This window comes from Crotalus tigris, unplaced genomic scaffold, assembly GCF_016545835.1.
Source record: "Crotalus tigris isolate CLP2741 ecotype Arizona unplaced genomic scaffold, ASM1654583v1 scf7180000017661.16357234195:1864864, whole genome shotgun sequence".
NCBI lineage: Eukaryota > Metazoa > Chordata > Lepidosauria > Squamata > Viperidae > Crotalus > Crotalus tigris.
Genome location: NW_024096548.1, coordinates 663,971 through 687,703, shown reverse-complemented (window position 1 = coordinate 687,703; position 23,733 = coordinate 663,971). Strand labels below are relative to the sequence as shown.

At 42.5% G+C, this 23,733-nt stretch overlaps 1 protein-coding gene across 7 annotated transcripts in view; it reads right to left on the bottom strand.

Moving 5' to 3' along the window:
- Window positions 1-10,406: 10,406 nt before the first annotated feature.
- CYRIB (CYFIP related Rac1 interactor B) overlaps window positions 10,407-23,733 on the bottom strand; it is a 93,359-nt gene continuing 80,032 nt past the window's right edge. For all 7 annotated transcript variants that reach the window (XM_039335818.1, XM_039335820.1, XM_039335817.1 and 4 more), the window contains 4 exons: window positions 22,201-22,280; window positions 18,345-18,471; window positions 13,127-13,197; window positions 10,407-11,262 (listed from right to left, as the gene is read on the bottom strand). In XM_039335818.1, coding sequence (XP_039191752.1) covers window positions 11,199-11,262; window positions 13,127-13,197; window positions 18,345-18,471; window positions 22,201-22,280 — 342 coding nt within the window. In that variant the 3' untranslated portion in view covers window positions 10,407-11,198. The remainder of the gene's footprint in view (window positions 11,263-13,126; window positions 13,198-18,344; window positions 18,472-22,200; window positions 22,281-23,733) is intronic.

Genomic DNA, 23,733 nt, shown 5'->3' with positions numbered 1-23,733 from the left:
TGTCTTGCCTTCAGGTACTTTGGAAAATAGGTTGACCCCCTCTTCTTTGTGGCAGCCCCTTAAATATTGGAATACTACTATCATGTCACCCCTAGTCCTTTTCATTAAATCCAGATACTCCGCTTTCCTGAACTTGGGTTGGGATGTTTTGCAATGTGGCGTTTTTATTGATAAAGCATTGTGGTCTGTGCAGTTGTTTGCATACCTTAGTAATCCTGGACCTCTTCTTCAATTGCATTCCTGACAGATCATGGGATACTATATGCAGCTTTTCCTTAGCAAGCCTGCATGCCTTTGTAGTATCCTTCTGACTTTTAAACCATGTTACTGTGATAGTAGATAAACAACCTTGTGCAAATTGCTGTAAAGGAAACCGCTAAAGATCCCCAGACAGGGTCTTTCCTAGGAGAGACGTGTGAAGAAGATAATCTCCTCCCTACGGTAAAGGATAGTCCTTTGTGGATGGTTGATACTAATTTGTGTTATTGATATACTAACGTGGGCATGCAGATCCGTTCTATGGTGGCCTCAAGGCGCCATCATCCCCATGTTGAGGGCCATCTGCCCACCTTATCTCCACAAATGTTCTTTCCTTTAAGTAGCCATAAACTAATTATTCATGACATCAAGGTCTTTCCATCCTGATAAATTCTTGTAGTATGCTCAGAGCTCTGGACAATCCAGTGATCATTGCGTTCTTTGAGGCTCAATAAACAAACTCTGTTATTCAATTACTTTCATTCCTTAGAAATGGGAAGAAAGTTTCCTTGGCTTTTTCCAGAAGAGTTGGAATGCGATTCCCCCAGCCCCATCAGCTCTATACCTGCAGCCCATTGGCTTGATATAAGCCGATCAGCTTTGACTAGTATTTATTTCACATAATTCATCATCAGGATCCGGCTTGTTTGCAAGCAAGGCAAAATTAAAGGCCTACCCCGGCACAAAACACTCAACTGTGCATTTGTACTCGTCTAAAATCAGGGTAGGGTCCCAACCAGGAGGTGCATCTGTGCTTGTCCACAACCAGGATATGCATTTACACGTGTAGTCCTTGAGGTATGACCACAATTGAGCCCAAAATTTCTGTCACTAAGTGAGACACTTTTTCAGTGAGTTTTGCCCCATTCTTGCCACAATTGTTAAGTGAATCATTGTGGTTGTTAAATTAGTAACATATTTGTTAAGTGAATCTGGCTTCTCCATTGACTTTGCTTGTCAGAAGTTGCAAAAATTGATCTTATGACCCAGGGACAACTGCAACTGTCATAAATACGAGTCGGTTGCCAAGCAGCTGAATTTTGATCGACTGTAGGGGTGCTGTAACGGTCATAAGTGTGAAAAATGGTCCTAAGTCACTTTTTTTCAGTGCTGTTGTAACTTTGAACGGTCACTAAATGAACTGTTGTAAGTTGAGGATTACCTTTAGTTCCCCAGCAGCGTAGCTGCCTATTACTTTTTCACCAAAATTCCCTTCAGCTGTTGTAATTTTAAGAGCCCCGTTCTCCAACAGCCCTCTTTTGGGGGTCTCTTTAGAAGAGGTTCAGGTGTTGACTTTCTGCTGGGTGAAGCACCAAAAGACTGCAGAGCAAGCTTTTTCTAAACAAGATTTTTTTTATATAAAAAAAGGAGAAGTAAAGAAAAATCAGGAGTAGTAGCAACCTACTCCTGGCCCCTAACCAAGGATGGATAATTCCTTCTGTCTCCTAATGATTATGACGGCTTCCAAGAACAATGTTCTTATCAGGAAGTATCTGGGGTTGACACAAAAGGGTTGAAGGCAGGGTAGTGACAGCAACTTCAGCACTGGGGTGGATGGGCGGAAGGGTTTAACGAAGCCAGCCCTGGAGTCTTGCTAGGAAATGCCAGACCCTCACTTAACCCTTACTAGGACGGATGATGTTACCTAGTTTGAGGAATGAAAGGTCTGCAAGAAAACAACCACGTTCAGAGAGCACCAGGGACCCTTCATTTCAACCCAAAGCTACAAATATTCTCCTTTATTGGTACTCACTTAACAGCTCTGCTTTCTGCAAATAGGGACTGGCCTTGCTAGAATAGAATAGAATAGAATAGAATAGAATAGAATAGAATAGAATAGAATAGAATAGAATAGAATAGAATAGAATAGAGTAGAGTAGAGTAGAGTAGAGTAGAGTAGAGTAGAGTAGAGTAGAGTAGAGTAGAATAGAGTAGAGTAGAGTAGAGTAGAGTAGAGGAATAGAATAGAATAGAATAGAATAGAATAGAATAGAATAGAATAGAATAGAATAGAATAGAATAGAATAGAATAGAGCAGAGCAGAGGAATAGAATAGAGTAGAGTAGAGTAGAGTAGAGTAGAATAGAATAGAATAGAATAGGAGTAGAGGAATAGAATAGAATAGAATAGAATAGAATAGAATAGAATAGAATAGAATAGAATAGAATAGAATAGAATAGAATAGAATAGAATAGAAGTATCAGAGTTGGAAGGGACCTTGTAGGTCAACTAGTCCAACCCCCAGCCAAGCAGGAGACCCTACACCATTTCTGACAGATGGCAGTCCAGTCTCTTCTTGAAAGCTTCCAGTGATGAAGCTCCTACAACTTCTGAAGGCAACTTCTGTTCCCATTGGTTGATTGTTTTCGCTGTCAGGAAATTATTGTGCATAATGGAAGAACGTCATGATTTCTATAGTATTTGCCAGAAGGACCTTGGGGTTATCAAAGACTTGACCTTTTTAAGGGAAAATGGAAGCAAGAGATCTGGAGGGGGGAAAGGGAAGTTGTCGCTCACAGGACTCAGAGAAAGGAATTAATCCATCAGGCAATACACTCAAAGGCTCATGTTCGTGTCTCCGAAAACGGATGGAGGATAGAAAGAAGGTTGACGTAGGAAAAGGCGAATCTGGAGCAAGGGGTGGGGAGGAAAGACGGGCAGGCGAAATTCTGCTTTGCAACAGCCTTTTGCTGACAACTCACCCCCTCTCGGGGTCTGCCTTTTCAACGCTGGCAGCCTTTCAGCGTTTCATGTGCCAAATCTCCAGGCGATACCATTAGCCTACTTTCAAAACTGCCACAGCCTTCAAATCCCTGGAAACAGCCTTTGCGTCAAAGCCTTCTAGGAAAGGAGCAATTCATCAACTCGGAAAAGCTGGCGAGGGTGGTGGAAAGGAGACGGCTGCTGTTTCAGCATAAAAAGCTTACTGGGGGGGAAAGAGGGGGGCTGGTTTAGGTTGTTTGGGGGGGGGGCTCCCAATTCTCCCTTTAAATAAAAGAAGGCGCCACGGCCACCGTCCGAATAGTGTCAAATCTTCCCTTTAAAATGCCTCTGAGAACAGGAAGGCGATCAAAATGCGTATTATAAATAGCTCACAGCTACCGGCCGTTGTGCGGTGCTGCTGAATTTTGGTTAAATCATGGGTGACTGAATAGGGAACATATTAAGCCACTATGCTGGATTGTCCTAACAGGCCCCATTCTATCCCTGCTGATGCTGGAAACATTCTCAAGCATTGTCATCACAGAAGTCTGATACAACTCAGACAGTCTGGTTATCTTCTGGACTTGATGGGGATTGAAATGCAAAATCTATTTAGACAGTCCTCGGCTTATGACCGCAACTGGAACCAGAATTTCTGGTGCTAACCAAAGAGGTTGTTAAAATGAGTCATCGCTGATTTTTACAAGCTTTTTTTTGCTACAGTTGCTAAGCAAATCATCATCATCATCATCATCATCATCATCATCATCATCATCATCATACAACTGATTGATATCGCTGTACCAGGAGATGCCAGAGTCGAAGAAAAAGAACTGGAAAAAATTACGAAATATCGTGACCTGGCCATCGAAACTGCACGATTATGGATGAAACGTGTAACAGTGATACCCATTGTCATCGGGGCACTGGGAACTACAGTAAATGCCGGCGTATAAGATGACTTCCGCGAGCGCTGAAATCAGCGCCAAAGACGGGGGTCGTCTTATACGCCAAGTCGTCTTATTCCGGCATATAAGACGTTCTAGGAATGCGGCCCGGCTATAAAGACGGGGGTCATCTTATACGCCGGGTCGCCTAATACGCCGGCATATACGGTATGTCCAAAAACGTTGCAAAATACATCAGGAAACTGCAGCTTCCTGCAATAACTCCAGCAATGTTACAAAAAACTGCGCTACTCGGAACATCTTATATTTTAAGGAGGTACCTGGTTGACACCTAGGATGCTGGTAGCAACCCGTGTCAACCATCAGCGCCAGTCAATTTGAATGTTCAGTTGACTGAGGTTCACGTTTAAATAATAATAATAAAGTTGGAAGGGATCTTGGAGGTCATCTAGTCCAACCCCCTGCTCAGGCAGGAAACCTGTGTGCCTGGCTGAGAAATTCTGGGAGTTGAAGTCCACAAGTCATAAAAGGGACAAGTGTGAAGACCCCTGCGTTAGGATATCACCCCTGAACAAAAACCCACTTTTCCTGCTGAGCCAAAACTGGCCAGTTGTTGCAAGTTACAAATTGCATGTCTACAATGGTTTTCTCCAAATTGATGAATTGTAGGCATGTCCAGCAGATATAACCCCTCAGCTAGTAAAGGGCGATTGTGTCATGCAACAAATTCAGGATTTTCTCCTGTGAAAGGACTTGCAAAAATCATTTGATTTCTCTCCCACGTATCTACACTAAATCTCTTTCAGTTTAATGCCACCCACCCATATCATTCATCAGAGGAACGCCTATTCTTTATTTTTATCTTTAAAACTTTCCTTGGAAGAAGCAAGTTAACTCTGGTGACTTTCCTAGGAAGATTCATGCAAAATGCAGTTTATTCCACCATTTGACCAAGCAAAATATATTCTTAGGGGGCGGAAAGCAGAAGTATTTTACCACAGGGGCAGGCAACCTTGGCTCTTTTATGACTCGTGGACTTCAACTCCCAGAATTCCTGAGCCAGCCATGCTGAGGGGAAAGGGAGAGGTTTCCATGCTTAGCCATACTGGCTCAGGAATTCTGGGAGTTGAAGTCCACAAGTCATAAAAGAGCCAAGGTTGCCTACTCCTGATCTAACCTATCCATCTAATACAGTGATTCTCAACCTTGACATCTCTAATACATTCAGCTGGCTGGGGAATTCTGGGAGTTGAAGTCCATGAGTCATAAAAGAGCCAACGGTTGCTGGAATTGGGTATTTCTAGTCCAATGAAGAGAAGGACGAAGGGGGACATGATAGCAGTGTTCCAATATCTCAGGGGTTGCCGCAAAGAAGAGGGAGTCAAGCTATTCTCCAAAGCGCCTGAAGGCAGGACAAGAAGCAACAGATGGAAATTAATCAAGGAGAGAAGCAACCTAGAACTAAGGAGAAACTTCCTGACAGTTAGAACAATTAACCAATGGAACAACCTGCCTCCAGAAGCGGTGAATGCTCCAACACTGGAAGTTTTTGAGAAAAGATTGGACAGCCATCTGTCCAAAGTGGTATAAGGTTTCCTGCCTGAGCAGGGGGTTGGACTAGATGACCTCCAAGGCCTCTTCCAACTTTCTTATTATTATATTATAACTGTGACAAGAAATGTCGTGAAATGGGGCCAAACTCACTTAACAGAAATATTGGGTTCCGTTGTGGTTGTAAATCGAGGACCTGTATTGACATTATTGTGGCACAGATGATGTAACCTAGTTGGGTAATGAAACGTCTGCTTGAAGACAACCAAGCTCAGAGGATCCATCCCTCAGTTCAACCCCGAGCCACAAATATTCTCTTCTATTGATATTATTGTTTCGAATGCTGTGAAGGATCTAAACCAGGGGTAGACAACCTTGGCTCTTTTATGACTTGTGGACTTCAACTCCCAGAATTCCTGAGCCAGCATAGCTAAGCATGGAAACCTCTCCCTTTCCCCTCAGCATGGCTGGCTCAGGAATTCTGGGAGTTGGAACAGATCAAACAGGTTCCTGGCAAACCTAGCAGACAACTTTGTCTCCCAAAAAGTAGAGAAGGGAACTAGGGGGTTAGCCATTTTGGATCTAATTCTCACTAACAGAGATGAAATGATAGAAGGTGTTGAAGCCATAGGAACCCTGGGAGGAAATGATCATGCAATATTAGAATTCAACATTATAGAAGCAAAAGCAATAGAACACAGTCAAACTAGAGTCTTGGACTTCAAGAGAGCTAATTTCAATAAACTTAGAGAGGGCTTGGGAAGGATTCCATGGATGAGAATCCTCAAGGGGAAAACAACTCAAGAAGCTTGGGAAATTTTGAAAAATGAGATAATAAAAGCACAGTCTAGCACAATACCAACAAAGAGGAAAAACAACAGCTCTCAAAAGAAACCAGCATGGCTGCATAAAGAACTCTCTGACAAATTGAAAGATAAAAAGGACAAGTATAGAAAGTGGAAACAGGGGAACATAACTAAGTCAGAATATCAGCAAATAGCCCGAGCCTGCAAAGATGAAGAAAGCCAAGGCTCAAAATGAACTAAGGCTTGCGACCAAAGTCAAAAATAACAAAAAAAACTTCTTTCAACATGTAAAAAACAAGAAAAAAGTGAAGGAAATGATTGGTCCATTAGTGGGTGGAAAGTGGCAAGAAGGTGACAAGCAACAGGGAGAAAGCAGAACTATTTAACTCATTTTTTGCATCTGTCTTTACACAAAGGGAAAAAACAGATCAACCTATCAAAAATAGTGCCATAAAAAACAAAATAGAAACACAAGTTAAGATAGGCAAGAAAATGGTAAGTGAGCACCTGTCCAGCCTAGATGAGTTCAAATCGCCAGGACCAGATGGATTACACCCCAAGGTTCTCAAGGAACTGGCAGATGTGATATCGGAACCACTGAACTATATTTTTCAAAGATCCTGGAACACAGGGGAACTACCAGAGGACTGGAAAAGAGCTGATGTAGTTCCCATCCTCAAAAAAGGAAAAAAAATGGATCCAGGAAATTACAGACCTATCAGCCTGACCTCAATACCTGGGAAGATCCTGGAAAAGATAATCAAACAACGAATCAACGAACACCTAGAGGCAAACAAAGTCATTACTAAAAGTCAACATGGGCTTGTCAAAAATAGATCATGCCAGACAAATCTTATTGCATTCTTTGACCAAGTGACAAAATTAGTGGATTGAGGAATGCTGTGGACATAATTTACTTGGACTTCAGTAAGGCATTTGATAAAGTAGATCACAACCTACTACTTGATAAGATAGAAAAATGTGGGGTAGACAGAATCACCACCAGATGGATCCGTAGCTGGCTGACCGGCCGTACTCAGCGAGTGGTCCTCAATGGAACTGCATCTATATGGAGGAAGTGTGTAGTGGGGTGCCCCAGGGCTCTGTTCTGGGCCCAGTGCTCTTCAACATCTTCATCAATGATTTGGATGAGAGATAATGGGGAACTCATCAAATTTGCAGACGACGCCAAGCTGGCAGGAATAGCCAACACTCCAGAAGACAGGCTTAAGATACAGAAGGATCTGGACAGACTTGAACACTGGGCACTAACTAACAAAATGAAATTCAATGGTGAAAAAAGCAAGGTTCTACATTTAGGCAAGAAAAACCAAATGCACAAGTACAGTATACGTGGCACCATGCTCAATAGTAGTAACTGTGAGAGGGACCTCGGAGTCCTGGTGGACAATCACTTAAATATGAGCCAGCCGTGTGCTGCAGCTGCCAAAAAGGCCAACACAGTGCTGGGCTGCATTAACAGAGGGATAGAATCAAGATCACGTGAAGTATTAATACCACTCTTTAATGCCTTGGTAAGGCCACACTTGGAATACTGCATCCAGTTTTGGTCACCACGATGTAAAAAAGATGTTGAAACTCTAGAAAGAGTACAGAGAAGAGCAACAAAGATGATTAGGGACTGGAGGCTAAAACATATAAGGAACGGTTGCTAGAATTGGGTATGTCTAGTTTAACGAAGAGAAGGACAAGGGGGGACATGATAGCAGTATTCCAATATCTCAGGGGCTGCCATAAAGAAGAGGGAATTAAGCTATTTTCCAAAGCACCTGAAGGCAGGACAAGAAGCAACGGGTGGAAACTAATCAAGGAGAGAAGCAACCTAGAACTAAGGAGAAACTTCCTGACAGTGAGAACAATTAATCAGTGGAACAGCCTGCCTCCAGAAGCAGTAAATGCTCCAACACTGGAAGTTTTTAAGAAGAGACTGGACAGCCGTTTGTCCGAAATGATGTAGGGTTTCCTGCCTGGGGTTGGACTAGATGACCTCCAAGGTCCCTTCCAACTTTACTACTATTATTATTATTATAAATCCACAAGTCATAAAAGAGCCGAGGTTGCCTACCCCTGATGTCCTAAACAAAGGCTCTGAATGGGAAAAACTTTTCTTCCTTTTCTTTCCATGCACCCTCAAATCCGATCCAGAAGCTTGAGGGGACCCCTGGAGTAGATTGGGCAGAAAGGGAAGTCTTATGGCAGAAAGTTACTTAGGCCTACCCGGAATCTTAAAAAAAATGGGGTGGTTGTTTTGAAAATTGACTGGTCAATTTAGGGCAAGGTTTGCTATTTTGTCCACACGGCGTGGAAACCAAAACATGTTGCCTGTAACCAGAGCGAAGCAAACTAAACCAAACATAAAAACTCACATGATGATCTGTTTTTAAAAATTCTCCAATAACAAAAACATGGTGATTCTTGTGGGAAAACAGTACTTGGGAAAAACGTAGTCAAAATTCCATAAATTCTACGTAAAGCAAACAAGGCTGTCACTGGAACTATCATTTATTACTGTACGTAACTGTTTCTCAGGAAGTGGATTAAAAGTGTCTTAATCCAATGAAGCTATGCCGGTATTAACTCATGACTTATGTACAGATAGGTTTTTCCAGCCGAGGGAACAAGTAAAATTAATCTCGTTAAAATACTATTAAAAGAAAAAGAGCTGATTAATTGAGCTTAATTCATTCTTTTAGTTTCAATGGAATGTAGCTATGATTAACTTCAGCTTGATCAAAATGACCGTAGGAAGGAAGGGAGATGAAGCATACTGGTCTGAGAGCAATTTGAAAAGTGCTATTTGCTTTAAGGAACTTACAATCAAAATCACGTGACGTATCAGTACCACTTTATAAAACCTTAGTAAGGCCACATCTGGAATACTGCATCCAGTTTTGGTCACCATAATGCAAAAAAGATGCTGACACTTTGGGAAAAAGGGCAAAGAAGAGCAACTAAGATGATTAAAGGCCTGGAGACTAAAAATATATGAAGAACGGTTGCAGGATTTGGGTTTGGCTAGTCTAGAGAAAAGAAGGACTAGGGGGGACATGATAACAGTATTCCAAAATTTGAGAGGCTGCCACAAAGAAGGGAGTCAACTTATTTTCCAAAGCACCAGAGGGAAAGACAAGAAACAATGGATGCAAACGAATCAAGGAGAGAAGCAACCTAGAATTAAGGAGAAATGTCCTGACAGAACAATTAATCAGTGGGTTCCATCACTGGAGGTTTTAAGTAGAGACTCTACACCAGGGGTAGGCAACCTTGGCCCTTTTATGACTTGTGGACTTCAACTCCCAGAATTCCTGAGCCAGCCATGCTGAGGAGAAATGGAGAGGTTTCCAAGCTGAGTCATGCTGGCTCAGGAATTCTGGGAGTTGAAGTCCACGAGTCATAAAAGAGCCAAAGTTGCCTACCTCTGGCCTAGGCCTAGGCCTCTTTCTGACTCGTGGATTTCAACTCCCAGAATTCCTGAGCCAGCATGGCTCAGCTTGGAAACCTCTCCCTTTCCCCTCAGCATGGCTGGCTCAGGAATTCTGGGAGTTGAAGTCCACGAGTATAAAAGAGCCAAGGTTGCCTACCCCTGGACTAGACAGACTTTTGTTTGAAATGGTACAGGGTTTCCTGCTTGAGCAGGGGGTTGGACTAGAAGACCTCTAAAGTCCCTTCCAGCTGTATTATGATTGATTGTACAGGATCTAAATCCAGTTCCACCAACATAACAATCAGTCTTCAACCGTTCGCTTAAGCAACTATTCAAAATCATGAAGGACCTCCCCAAAAGATACTTATGACTTGGTTGTGAAGCCTGAATGGCCGCCCCCCACCCCACCTGTTTGCGGTGTCCCATGGTCACATGAATGCTTTTGCTTAAAACTTCGGCTTTTTACTTCTGCTTTTCAGCAAAAACTTCCCATAATGACGAATGGCTTCACTAAACAACCGTGGCATTCCCTTAACGACTGTGCCTTCATTTAATGACCATTGGTGATTTACTTAGTGACTGCTGTAAAAAAAAAAGTTGTAAAATCGGGTCAGTCACGTGATGGCCATCTTTTAAGACCATCCTGACAGAAACTTTTTTTTTTTAAACCAACTTTCTCCAGGCAGCTATTGATTACAAGCCCCTCTTTAATTACTGAAACAAACCACACTTAGAAAAATGAAAGCTGACTTTTATTATTGTTTCCACAGCCAATCCTTTGACACAAACATGCATACGTAATTTGGCTACGCACACACCAATTTTTTTTTGAAAAACATTAGTTATTAAACATACAACATACATCCTTACAAAAATGAGTCGCAATGCAAACTTAACTTTTTTTAAAAAAAAAACCAACAGTTTTTACTAGTTTCTTTCTTTTTTTTTTTAAAAAAAAATCTTTTGTGTTGGGTACCATTTGTACAAACACAGTTAATTTAAACAAATCTGCTTTTAAATTTTCTTCCTGACTGCACATAAAAAAAGCTGCAATAGAAAATGAAGTCACTGAGGGTTTTTCTTTTTTTTCTTTTAAATAGCAGTAAATAGGCAGTTTTGCCATGCACGAGAAGCAATATTAAATATTAGTTTTTTCAAAAACAAAAAGAAAAAAAAACCACGTTTAAAAATATTTAGTTCAAGTCACAGAACTTTCTCTCATACAGAGAAATCCATAACGCAATGCAGAAATTAGCTGCCATGTACAATGGCGATTCCGAAAAGTAAAAAATTACCTTCCAGAGATGATACATTTCAATGATTTTGGCACAAAAAAGAAGTTATCAGCTTACCCAAGGACAAGAACGTGATTTTTTTTTAATGGAAAGAGAGAACATGGGGGGGGGGAGGAGTCAAAAGCAAGACTGAACAAGATAGTAGTTGCAATCACTTTTTTAAAAAAAAATCTGTGCATCTCAGTCATTGCAGAATACTGTTTACAGCAGGGCCACACTATACAGGTAACTGTTATTGCAACATGGATTTAATTTGCTTGGAGGTAGTCTCATCGTTCAAATGTTTTGTTGTGTACCTATTGAGGAAAGAAGAACACGTAAGTTGATGCTTTGCTGTTTCTTAAAAAAAAAAGAGAGAGACTCAGATCAAGTATGGTTTGCAGTGCTGAGATAGCAATAGTAACAGCATTTAGACTTATATACAGCTTCATAGTGCTTTACAGCCCCCTGTAAGCAGTTTACAGAGCCAGCATCTTGCCCCCAACAATCTGGGTCCTCGTTTTACTGACCTCAGAAGGATGGAAGGCTGAGTCAACCTTGAACTGGTTAGGATCAAACTGTTGGCAGTCGGCAGAGTCAGCCTGTAATTCTGCATTCTAACCACTACACCACCACCACCACCTCCACCTCTCTCTCTCTCTCTCAAAATTGTACCTCTAATTTAAAAAGAGGCAAAGGTGATTACATTTCCACCTTAAAATGTTAGTTAAAAGGTGCGAGTTCTGGAACAACATATTCTGGATGAGAGTTAATTGACCCCAGTGCCAGAAGTCATGTTTGGAAGAAACCAAACGCAGCACTTCCTGAGGAGAATTTGATACAACTGAAAAGCATGGTGGTTGAAAGATTATGGTTTGGGCCAGCTTCCCAACAAAGGACCCACAATTAATTCTTCACTGTACCAGAGAATGCTTGAGGAGAAAGGGAGACCAACTATCAAAAAAAAATGAAGCTCAACCAAAATTTGGCCTTGCAACATGACAGGAACCCTAAGTCTAATAAAACCCCAAGAAATGGCTGAAAAAAAAAGAAAGAAATGGAAGCTTCTGGAATGGCCAAGTTAAAGCCCCGATCTAAAGTTCATTGAGATGCTGTGGTGTGAAATGGGCCACGATGCAATAAACCCCTCAAACACTGTTTCGTATAGCTGTAAAAAAAAATATATATGGAGAAGTGGAGAAAAATTCCTTTTAGCTGATGTCACAGATCAGTGGACAGTTATAAGAAATGTCTACTTGAGATTACTTCTATCAAAGGGACAATGCCAGGTATTAGACCCGTGTATTTTTTCCACAGAAAACATGGTATGCAGGTAGTCCTTGATTTACAACCACAACTGAGCCTGCAATTTTGGTCATGAGTCACAATGGTCATAAAGCGGGTCATTATGTGACCATGTCTGATTTTATAACCATTTTTTTTTGCAGCGATTGTTAAGTGACTGTCACAGTCATCAAATGAACACCATGGTCATTAAGCAAATCCATTATCTACTATGGGGTTATTTTTTTTGCTGGAAATCAGAAGTAAATTATGGTTTCCGGGGTGGGGGGGAGGCATCATAAATTGTAAAAAAAAAAAGGGTTTTCAGGTCCATCGTAATTCTGAATGGTCACCAAGCAACTAGTCACAAGCCATGGACTACCTATATCTATTTTTGTTGTTGTTGAATAAATGACTGCAAAGTGAATTTTTCTTAGGGCCTTTTTGTTCAATTACCTCAGTTCTACCTTTATATTCTACTTGAATGAAAATTAAAAGATTGGTATATTCCCCTGTTAAAATAAAGCTTCACGCGGGATGTGCTTGTGGAATTATCTTTTCACAGGATGGCACTTGATTAAATGAGCATTTACTATGCAAAATGTTCTTATTGCGTTAAGCTTGATCTTTCAAATTTGTATACCATTTCAATTTTCATGTGCTTTGTCCCTAAGCTCAAAACAGCTTCAGGCAAAGTGCTTGCACCAATGCTTAACCAGCAAATTAAAGAGGTCAGAGGACTTGCTAATTTTTACAAGTCTGTTTCTCAGAAGCAAGAGAGTCATAGCTAGCAATTCTATGCAGACCTCTGTGATTCAAACAGAAGGGCATTCACGGACTTAAAAAAACATCCAAAATGCAGTGATTGTGCTTAACACGAGAGGGCTTGTTAGGTACCTGAGAGCATTTAGAAGACCTTCTACGCTGTTTGGAGGCTGGTCTTTAAGAACCTTGATGCATCCTTTCATCTAGAGTGCCAGAAAACAGAAAAACAAAATATAATATTTCAAAGTACGTCTAGACATGATGCAGTAATTCCATACCTGTAATTTCAGCTTACTGATTCATACAAATACTTTATTGGGTATTTTAAGAAATATCCGAACTTGGTGTCAGTGTAAGTCATTTAAATTCTTAAAATGACAACTTAGTAATAATAATAAAAAAACCCACCACCACGGAAAATCAAAGAAACTGTACAATAAATTTCCCCAAGCTCTGCCTAGAAAGACCCATACATGTAAAGTAATCCTGAATTATCCCATCTATTGTCTAAATTATTGATTTTTTTTCTAAATTATCCCATCTATTATTTAAAGCAGTACTTTGAATGCTACTTCACCCATGTGTTGTTCAAATGCGTTGTTAGGTGAAACACATGAAGGATAGGAAAAAAAGAAACCCAAATATGGTTACATAAAAAAACCAGATTTTATGAAGACCTAAAGTAATAAAGAACACACAGAGGAAATAGGAAATAACATACAAAAGAGAATCCAGACAAGTAGCCTGAAACAGCAGAGTTGGAGTCATGAAAATAAAAACTCAAAATCATTTGAGGCCAACACAGAACATTAAGAATAAGAAAAAGGGCTGCTTTGGTTATGTTCGAAGTAAAAGGAAAAGAAAATCAACGTATCATCTACTGAATGTAGAAAGGTAACTGCTAACAAGTAATAAAGAAGAAGCAGAGTTATTCCTGTTTTCATTCCATCTTCTCTAACCAAATGTATGTGTTCTACCAGGAGATTGTGAAGAGAAGGAAGACGGGATGAGAATAAAACTTCGAGTCTGATAAAACTATGGTCATGGAATATCTCTTTATTTTGAATGAGTTTAAATTTCCAGGGCCAGATAAATCTCATTCCGGAATACTGAAGGAACCACCTGATGGGCTAGTCAAATATTTGGGTATTATTATTATTAGACTCCCTGGAGAATGGAAATCTCCTTATCTTTAGAAAGAAGAGAAAGGAAAACCAACGATCCAGAAAACTACAGATCCATCATTTTGACACCAATGCCTGGGGAGATACTACAGTAATAGATCTGTTTGTAAGCACTTTAAAAATAATGAAGCCAGCACAGATTTGTCAAGAACAATTCTTGCCAGATCAACTTTATCCCATTTTTGATCAAATAGCTTCCCTAACAAATTGTGGGAAGGTTACAGATTTAATATTGATTGGCACCCCCACTTGGTATCTCTCTCCAATTTGATGAGGTGGGTATAATTATTGAGTTAGCTATTTATCCACTTAATTGGAATGCTTTCCAGCCCACAGTTAATTAGCTTGCTAATCAGCATCTTGTAGGAACTTGGACTGAAGGGGGATAGAGAATGCGTCTCCAATTTGCAGCTGATACAAAACTGGATGGGAGAGTTAATAGCTTAGAACAGTGATGGCGAACCTTTTAGAGACTGAGTGTCCAAACCGCAACCCAAAACCCACTTATTTATCGCAAAGTGCCAGGGCTGCATCAGCAGTGTGGTGTCCTGGGGGGGGGGGGAAGAGGGAGGCGCCTCTGAGTGCTGCCTCTGGCATGCAAAAACTGGGGGTGCAAAAATGGGCCACCATGCTGCAAGGTGCAAAAATGGCCACCGCCGCACTGCGGGGTGCAGATATAAGGCGCTTCACCACACAAGAACAGGGCAGGGCTAGTATCACGCAGGCACTAGCCCCACCCCATTTGCAATGCGTGCACGCTCGAAGCCCCGTGCACGCTCGCAGCTCCATGTGCGCATGCACGCATGTAAAATGCTTCCCACTCCCTTTTCTTCCAGTCCACCAATCGACAATGGTTGGTGACCTCTGCTCTATCACCTCTACTCGAGCTTGCTAATCGGCCGCTTTGCCTCCTTTGTGCTGGATGGGGCTCCTGCTTTGGACGACGGTGGCATGCATGCCAACAGAGAGGGCTCTGAGTGCCGCCTCTGGCACGCATGGCATAGGATCGCCACCACTGGCTTAGAAGATAGAAGTAAAGTTTAAAATGAGTTGACAGGCTGGGGGAAAAAAGTCAATGCTCTGTGAAAAAAGTACAGGTAGTGGTCAACTTACAAAAGTTCATTTAGTGACTATTTAAAGTCACAACGGCACTGAAAAAAGTGACTTATGATCATTTTTCACATTTACAACCGTTGCAGTATCCCCCACAGCCATGTGATCAAAATTGAGACCCTTGGCAACTGACTCATATTTAAGACAGTTGCAGTGTCCCGGGGTTATGGGATCAGAAAGGTTGTAAAATGGGGCAAAACCCACTTAACAACGGTCTCACTTAACAACAGAAATTTTGGGCTCAACTGTGGTCATAAGTCAAGGATTGCCTGTCCTTGCCCCTTTCAGATTTTTCTAAAGATTCTCATTCAGTGGCAAAAATGTGCAAAAACCTTCAAAAATCTGAAAGGGAAGGAGTGCTTCACCTAGGAAGCAAATTCCAAATGTACGAAGATTGGACATTTAGGGAAAAGATCGTGGAAACGTCCTAGATTGCAAACTGAACTTGAAACCGTAGCCTGATGTTGCAATAAAAACACTTTATTAGGCTGCCTCAACAGAAGCATCGTTGCCAAATCGCGGGAAGTAATGGCTCCCCTTTATTCTGCTTTAGTCAGATCCCACTGGGCTCTCTGTTTCAAGGATTGAGAGAAACTGGAGGAGGCTAAGAGGGGTGCAATAAGGGTGATCAGGGGAGGATAAATCTAACAGAGAAGGAAGGAAGCAGTAGGATTGTTCTTAAGGAAAGATATCCCAGGGTCAAATGACAGCCCTCCTCAAATACCGGAATGACTGTCACATAGAAAGCCAGGATCCGACTCTCCCCTTTCAGAGTGCAGGAAATGGAATTAAAAAATATGCATTAAAGCAGTGGTTCTCAACCTTTTTAATGCTGCGACCCCCAACCGGTCGTAAGTCGAGGACTACTCAGCCGGTTGTAAGTCGAGGACTACTCAACTGGTACAGCACCTTTTGCAGAATGGGACTTTTGGCGGGCTCAGCAGGGCAGAGACAGCCTGAACAATTCCTATTGGCTTTTGAAAGCCAATAGAATTAGACTCTATTCAAGAGAGTCTAATTCTATTGGCTTTCAAAAGCCAATAGAATAAAAGGGAGTAGCACAGCTACGGAAAAGGGGAAAAAAATGGCGGACTGCGTTGTTTGGCGACCCCCGTGAAACGGTCGTTCGACCACAAATGGGGTCCCGACCCACAGGTTGAGAACCACTGCATTAAAGTGACAGGGAAGTAGATTGAAACTTTCTATCTGGAAAGGATCCAGGGAATTGGCTTCACCTAGCTCCCCCTCCCCAAAGCTTAATTACCTACCATCCTCAGAACAATCTTCCTTAAAAAGGGAAGATGGAAGAAAATGATCCAACACAGTTGAGTTCTATATTTAGGTGCTGACCCATGGCCTGGAGGATATAAAGGTATGGATGGGGAGGAACGTGGTCCAACTCAACCATAGAAAAACAGAGTGGCTTTGGGGTTTTGCCCTCCTCCTTCAGATTTGATGAGATGTTATCTTTGACTCTGGGTGGAGTTAGCATTCCTCGGATGTCCCTCTTTTTCAAGAGGCAACTGGACTCTCTTTGAACTGAATACGCTTCTTAGAGGAGAAGTGAAACGTCTTCAAGGAAAAACAAAGAAAGCCCAGTTGCCCCTTGAAAATCGTGAGACAACCATGAGCAGGATGACTGGGAATCTCCATAGACGTTCCTCCAGAGAGAATTGACATGCAATGGGGGTGGGAGGGATGTGTCTAGACTCACAATTGCAGGTGACAATCCCAGGACCCTGGGATGCTCAACCGTCGTAAATGCAGGTTGGTTGCCGAGCAGCTGAAGTTTCACCGTGCGGTTATGTAGATGCAGGCTCATTAATAAGCCATTTTGAATGGTCATCAAACCAATGGTTATAAGTTGAGGATTACGTCTATCATTTTGAATGCCTTGAATGCTACAAGGCAAGATTACTAGTGGAATGCCTCTCCTTGATGGTGTCTGCCCTTTCTGCCACATTAGGCAGGGTGGTCATCTAGCAAGATCTCAGAAATGAAGAGAAGGACGAGTGGGGACATGATAGCAGTCATCCAATATCTCAGGGGCTGCCCCAAAGAAGAGGGAGTCAAGCTATTCTCCAAAGCGCCTGAAGGCAGGACAAGAAGCAACAGATGGAAACTAATCAAGGAGAGAAGCAACCTAGAACTAAGGAGAAACTTCCTGACAGTGAGAACAATTAACCTGAGGAACAACCTGCCTCCAGAAGCGGTGAATGCTCCAACAGTGGAAGTTTTTAAGAAGAGACTGGACAACCATTTGTCCGAAATGGTATAGGGTTTCCTGCCTGAGCAGGGGGTTGGACTCGATGACCTCCAAGGTCCCTTCCAACTTTATTATTATTATTAAATTCACCTTCTCCAAAGCAGCTCCTGCCCTGTGGAGCACTTTTCCTTGTGAGACTCAGCAACTCCTACTTCACTAACCTTCCAGAAGGCTTTGAAAACCGGGGTCTTCCTGCAGCGTAAGAATGGAGCCTAGTGACTGATGGTTGATGTATCGCATAGTGCTATTTTAGAGGTCCAACAGCTATTTGGGCATTTGGGTTTTGCTGTTTTCTTTTGTTATTTTTATTGCTGCTTCTGTGAGCTGCGTTGAGTTATGGTAGGTAAGATAGGCAGCAATATTAATGTGTTAAGCTAAATAAAAAATTGTAGAACAGGCTTCCTTTTGGTAGCAGCCATTCACCAATGGAAATACTTAAAAGAGAAATGATGGGGGGCCCTGCACTGGATGGGTTACAGTGAGGGCGATGACTATTTGCCTGGGATATTTTAATTGGATTCATACACTGATCACAATGGCCTAAATCAGGGGTACCCAACCTTGGCGACCTGTGGACTTCAACTCCCAGAATTCCCCATCCAGGCTAGCTGCGGAATTCTGGGAGTGGAAGTCCACAAGTCTTAAAGTTGCCACGGTTGGATAGCCCGGCCTAAATATTTCTTTCCAATCTATAATTAACCCTCTATGCACTCCCATTGTTCCCCCTCCCCCCCATTGCAGTCAGCAATGAAAAGGAATATTTCAACTACCCAAAGACAGAACTTACATCAATTTTTGAAGTTTTTGCAAAAGCACCTACTGGATGCACGTGGTCGTAGAGGATTATAACACCCACCATTACCCTCAGGCAGAAGGATACTGTCTCCTCATTTGTGAACCTGCTTCTGTATTCCCTGGAGAAACAACAGACAACACAAAAGAAATTGGATTACCAAAAGCCGAAGTGAGCTCCCACTTATAACATACTTGCAAGTTCAGCTCAGTAACTTCCCAAAGCACCACTTACATTTGCAATGAGTGATTGTATGACAGTCGTTTATGAAGCCTCATACATTAAGCTTATGAACTATAAAATTCAACTGTTGTTATCAGTCCTTCTTGGATGGATCCAGCAGTTCTACGGGAGCCCTGGCCTCAGCTCCTGAACTTTATTTTTTTTTAAATTTATTAATTCATATCCTGCCTTTATTAATTTTTTGAAAGCAACTCAAGATGGAGAACATATCTAATGTTCCTTCTTTCTCCTATTTACTCCACAACAACCCCTGTGTGAGATGAGTTAGGCTGAGAGTGGCTGGACCAAAATCACCCAGCCAGCTTTCATGCCTAAGGTGAGACTAGAACTCACAGTCTCCTGGTAATTGGCTCAAAATCAACCAGCTGGCTTTCATAGCTAAGGCAGGACTACAATTCACAGTCTCCTGGTAATTGGCCCAAGGTAACACAGTTGGCTTTCACATTTAAGGCAGGACTACAATTCAGTCTCCTGGTGATTGGCCCAAGGTAACCCAGTTGGCTTTCATCTCTAAGGCAAGACTAGAACTCACAGTCTCTTGGTTTCTTTACCCACTAAACCAGGGGTAGGCAACCTTGGCTCTTTTATGACTCGTGGGCTTCAACTTCCAGAATTCCTGAGCCAACATGGCTCAGCTTGGAAACCTCTCCCTTTCCCCTCAGCATGGCTGGCTCAGGAATTCTGGGAATTGAAGTCCACGAGTCATAAAAGAGCCAAGGTTGCCTACCCCTGCCCTAGACCAAACTGGCTCTCCTTTATTTTGATATTGTTTTTAATCAAAGGAGGAAGCTGGGCTTCAACTTTACACAGACTGTACTCTGGGCAAAATAGACAGCTCTCATACTTTTTTTTTTTTTTCTCAATTATGTAGGAGGTGAAAAGATTTAGAAAACTACCGGCAACCTTGGAACGCATCAGTAGTGTTGAAATATTTAACAGTATTCCCACAAGAATAAACTGGAGAGCTTCCCCCTAAAGATAAGAGAATATTAGAACTGAAAGTGCCAAGATCTTTCTAAGAAGAATGTAACTCCATCTGCTCTTTTAGTGGGGTAGTAGGTCCACTGGAAGAAGAAGGGAAACGGTCCTTATTTCCCTCATGGTCACCACCTGATGAGAGAGGGCAAAGGCAAAATGTATTTGGTGGTTCTATTTTACCAGCGCTCAGGTCTCATCGAGATCCTCCTCTGTAGAACTGTTGTACTTTTGCTGAGAAAGGAGATGTAGGATAAGGGGACATATCTCTACTCCCTGCTATGATTCCTGCCTCTGGCAAATCTCCTGTAGCATCCCTGCCCTGTAGAATCCCTGTAACACACTACGTCAGTGGTTCTCAACCTGTGGGTCGGGACCCCATTTCACGGGGGTTGCCAAACAACGCAGTCCGCCATTTTTTTCCCCTTTTCCTTAGCTGTGCTACTCCCTTTTATTCTATTGGCTTTTGAAAGCCAATAGAATAGACTCTCTTGAATAGAGTCTAATTCTATTGGCTTTCAAAAGCCAATAGGAATTGTCCAGGCTGTCTCTGCCCTGCTGAGCCCGCTAAAAGTCCCATTCTGCAAACGGTGCTGCACCAGTTGAGTAGTCCTCGACTTACGACTGGTTGACTTATGACCAGTTGGGGGGTCGCGGCATTAAAAAGGTTGAGAACCACTGCACTACGTGGATAAACAGATCAAACCGAAAGGAGGAGCAACAGGGCTTGTGACCCAGCATTTTGGAAAAATGTGAGTTTATATAAAACCACTGGAGAAAGAGACCTAAATTCTGACAATACACTAAATATTTCCTCTCTTTCGTCCTTTCTCTTCTTCTCTCCTTCTTTCCTTCCCTCTTCCTCTTTCCCTCTGCCTCCCCTCCCTTCCCCTCTCCTCTCCCAGGGCTGGGAAAAGATCTGCCACACAGTTCCCCACCCCACCCCCCAATCCCTATCCTAAAAGCAACTCCAGGGCTGAAAGGATCTCTTTTGGGAGAAGCAGACGCTAACTTGAGGAAAGTAGGTTTGGTCTCAGCCTTTGTTCTATATGTTGCAACAACCTCTGCGGTTGGGTGAGAGATGGGAGGAGACCGGCAATCTGCAATATTCTGTCATTTTAGAACGGTTCTGGCTAGTTTAATGTGAGTGTGCAGCTGTGTGTGTGTGTTTGTGTGTGTGTGTGTGTGTGTGTGTGTGCAAAGACTGGAATAAATTGATTGGCTGACTTTACCCTTCCTTCTTTTACCGATTTTAATTTCTTTCAGTCTTATACAATTCTACTTCTATCGACAGATTCACTGTGATGATGATGATCCTCATCTATTGAAAAAAAAACCTCATTTAGGTTAATTGAAAGTTTACAAACTACCACTCACCTTCTTGGTCAAGCAAGGAGGTTAAAATGGGGAAGGGGGGGAAGGGGAAAAAAAAAAAGTCTCCAAACATGTATTTTAGGCTATAAAAGCTATTAAAGTAATGCCAATTTTGGTCAAGAGATTCTTCCAAATCTATCTGGGGGGGAAAAAAAGAGTCAACATATAACAGTTGCTCCTACATTTGTTAAAAATCAATGCTGGTTCTATCCTTTTTGGGTAAGGTAGTCCTCAGGTGATGACCACAATGAAGCCTGCTCATCACACGGATGGTCTTATGACAGTCAATCATACAACCCACTTGATTTTACAATATTTTTTGCAGCGCCTGTTAAGCGGATGTCCTGGCTGTTAAACAAACACGACAGTCGCTACACAAACCAACGATTCGAATATGGGTGTGGTGTGGCTGAAAACTGGAAGTAAATGCCGATTTTTCAACAAAACCATTGTAAAAAGCATTCGTGTGACAGTACAAATGCAGCCTGGATGCTGAACTCCCAAAATGCAATCACATGACTGGAGGGGGGGGGGGGAGAGAGAATGCAACCGTTAGAAGTTTGAATCCGGGTTGTAAGTACTTGCCAGGTAGATGTGTCAGAACTCTGAATGGGTCCTAAGTGACCAGTCGTAAGTTGAGATCTACTTATACCTAACATTCCTATATGAAAAGTAAACACTCCTTTGGGTCAAGATAAGTATTTAGTAACTTCACCAACATGTCCGTGTACCTTTTTTTGGGAACATGATGGAAGTGGCCTGCCGCTGCCTCCTTCTGTTTTTGTTGCATTTGACTTCTTGGCTTTCCAAACTAGCTTACACCTCTGGTGTTCCCCATATCCAAAACTTACTAGACCTAATGCTACTTAACTTTTATGAGTTCAGCCAGGGCCAGTTCAGCATAGCCACCTTATCTGCAAACTGAATGAATCAAAAAGAATTCTCACATTTCCCCATCTGCTCGGTGTAGACCAGGGGTCTTCAAACTTGGCCCTTTTATGACTTGTGGATTTCAACTCCCAGAATTCCTCAGCCTGTTGAAGTCCACAAGTCATAAAAGGGCTAAGTTTGAAGACCCCTGGGCTAAACATGCCTAGTTCCCTTAGCCCAGGGGTCTTCAAACTTGGCCCTTTTATGACTTGTGGACTTCAACTCCCAGAATTCCTCAGCCAGCAGCCAAGTTTGAAGACCCCTGGTTTAGACCCTGCGCATGCTGATATCCAACAATGATGGTATCTGAAGGAATTGCTCTACTTACGGGGTTTCCAGCATGACTCTGCAAACGCTGGCCATGGTGCTTAAGCAATCTGTGGTGTTTTCTATAGGTAAATTCTTGTTCTGTGAACAGGCAGTAAGGAAGAAAAGTTACTGAAATGTGATAGGGAGCCTCGTTTTTTTGCCTCACCTCTCCTAATGGGTGCCTGTACTAAGGGTAATTATGGTTAAAAACAGCACAGTGGTTATCTGAGCCATTTCTCCCAATTCTAAACCGTGCAAGGCATTGAGCAGGAATATTCAGAGAGTCTGTGGTCTAACAGGTTTGTATTCTACCTGGAGCGGCCCTTGAAGAGCACACGCCAAAGCTTCCGCTGGCACAAAATGCATTGTGACAGCGGAAAATGCACAGACAGTCACACCCCTGCTCTGTGAGTTGCACTGGTTGGCAGTTTGCTGCTTGGTGAAGTTCAAGGTCTTACGGCTTTGACTTCCCGACTTTTAAGGCCCCATTAAAGCCCTAAGATCTTATCTGAGGGATCGTGTCAACCGTCCGATTGGCATATGCAGCAAAAGAAACTCCTGGGACATTATTTCAACAAGACTATATAATTTTATTGATGAATCTATATAGGCACAGTAGAAGCAAAGCCTGTTCTGAAGTTTACTGGCGAAAAAATTGCATAGTTAAAAACAGCCCCTTTCTCCCTCCCCCCCCCCGGGCCACCCACTGTCCATTGTCCACCAATCCAGTGCCATCTCTTTGTTTTGGGAAACAGTCAGCTCAGCTCAGAAGGCCCTCATTGTTCGACTTTGAGGTGTCAAGATTCTCCGAGGCCAACAGACGGCGCACATGAATTCCTCAATTCCCTCTCGGCCACCCATAACATTCCAGTCACACTCTTCCCCACTCCCTGGTTTCTGCTGTCTGGATGCGAGCAAAGGTGCACAGAGAGTCGGCCATGATAAAGGCCACACTTGGAATAGTGCATCCAGTTTTGGTCCCCACAATGTAAAAAAGATGTTGAGACTCTAGAAAGAGTACAGAGAAGAGCAACAAAGATGATCAGGGGACTGGAGGCTAAAACATATAAGGAACGGTTGCTGGAATTGGGTATGTCTAGTCTGGGGGTAAGCAAGCTTGGTTCTTTTATGACTCGTGGACTTCAACTCCCAGAATTCCTGAGCCAACATGGCTCAGCTTGGAAACTCTCCCTTTCCCCTCAGCATGGCTAGCTCAGGAATTCTGGGAGTTGAAGTCCACGAGTCATAAAAGAGCCAAGGTTGCCTACCCCTGGTCTAGAGAAGGACGAGGGGGGTGACATGATAGCAGTCTTCCAATATCTGAGGGGCTGCCCCAAAGAAGAGGGAGTCAAGCTATTCTCCAAAACCACCTGAAGGCAGGACAAGAAGCAACGGATGGAAACTAATCAAGGAGAGAAGCAACCTAGAACTAAGGAGAAACGTCCTGACAGTTAGAACAATTAATCAGTGGAACTATCTGCCTCCAGAAGCTGTGAATGCTCCAACAGTGGAAGTTTTTAAGAAGAGACTGGACAGCCCTTTGTCTGAAATG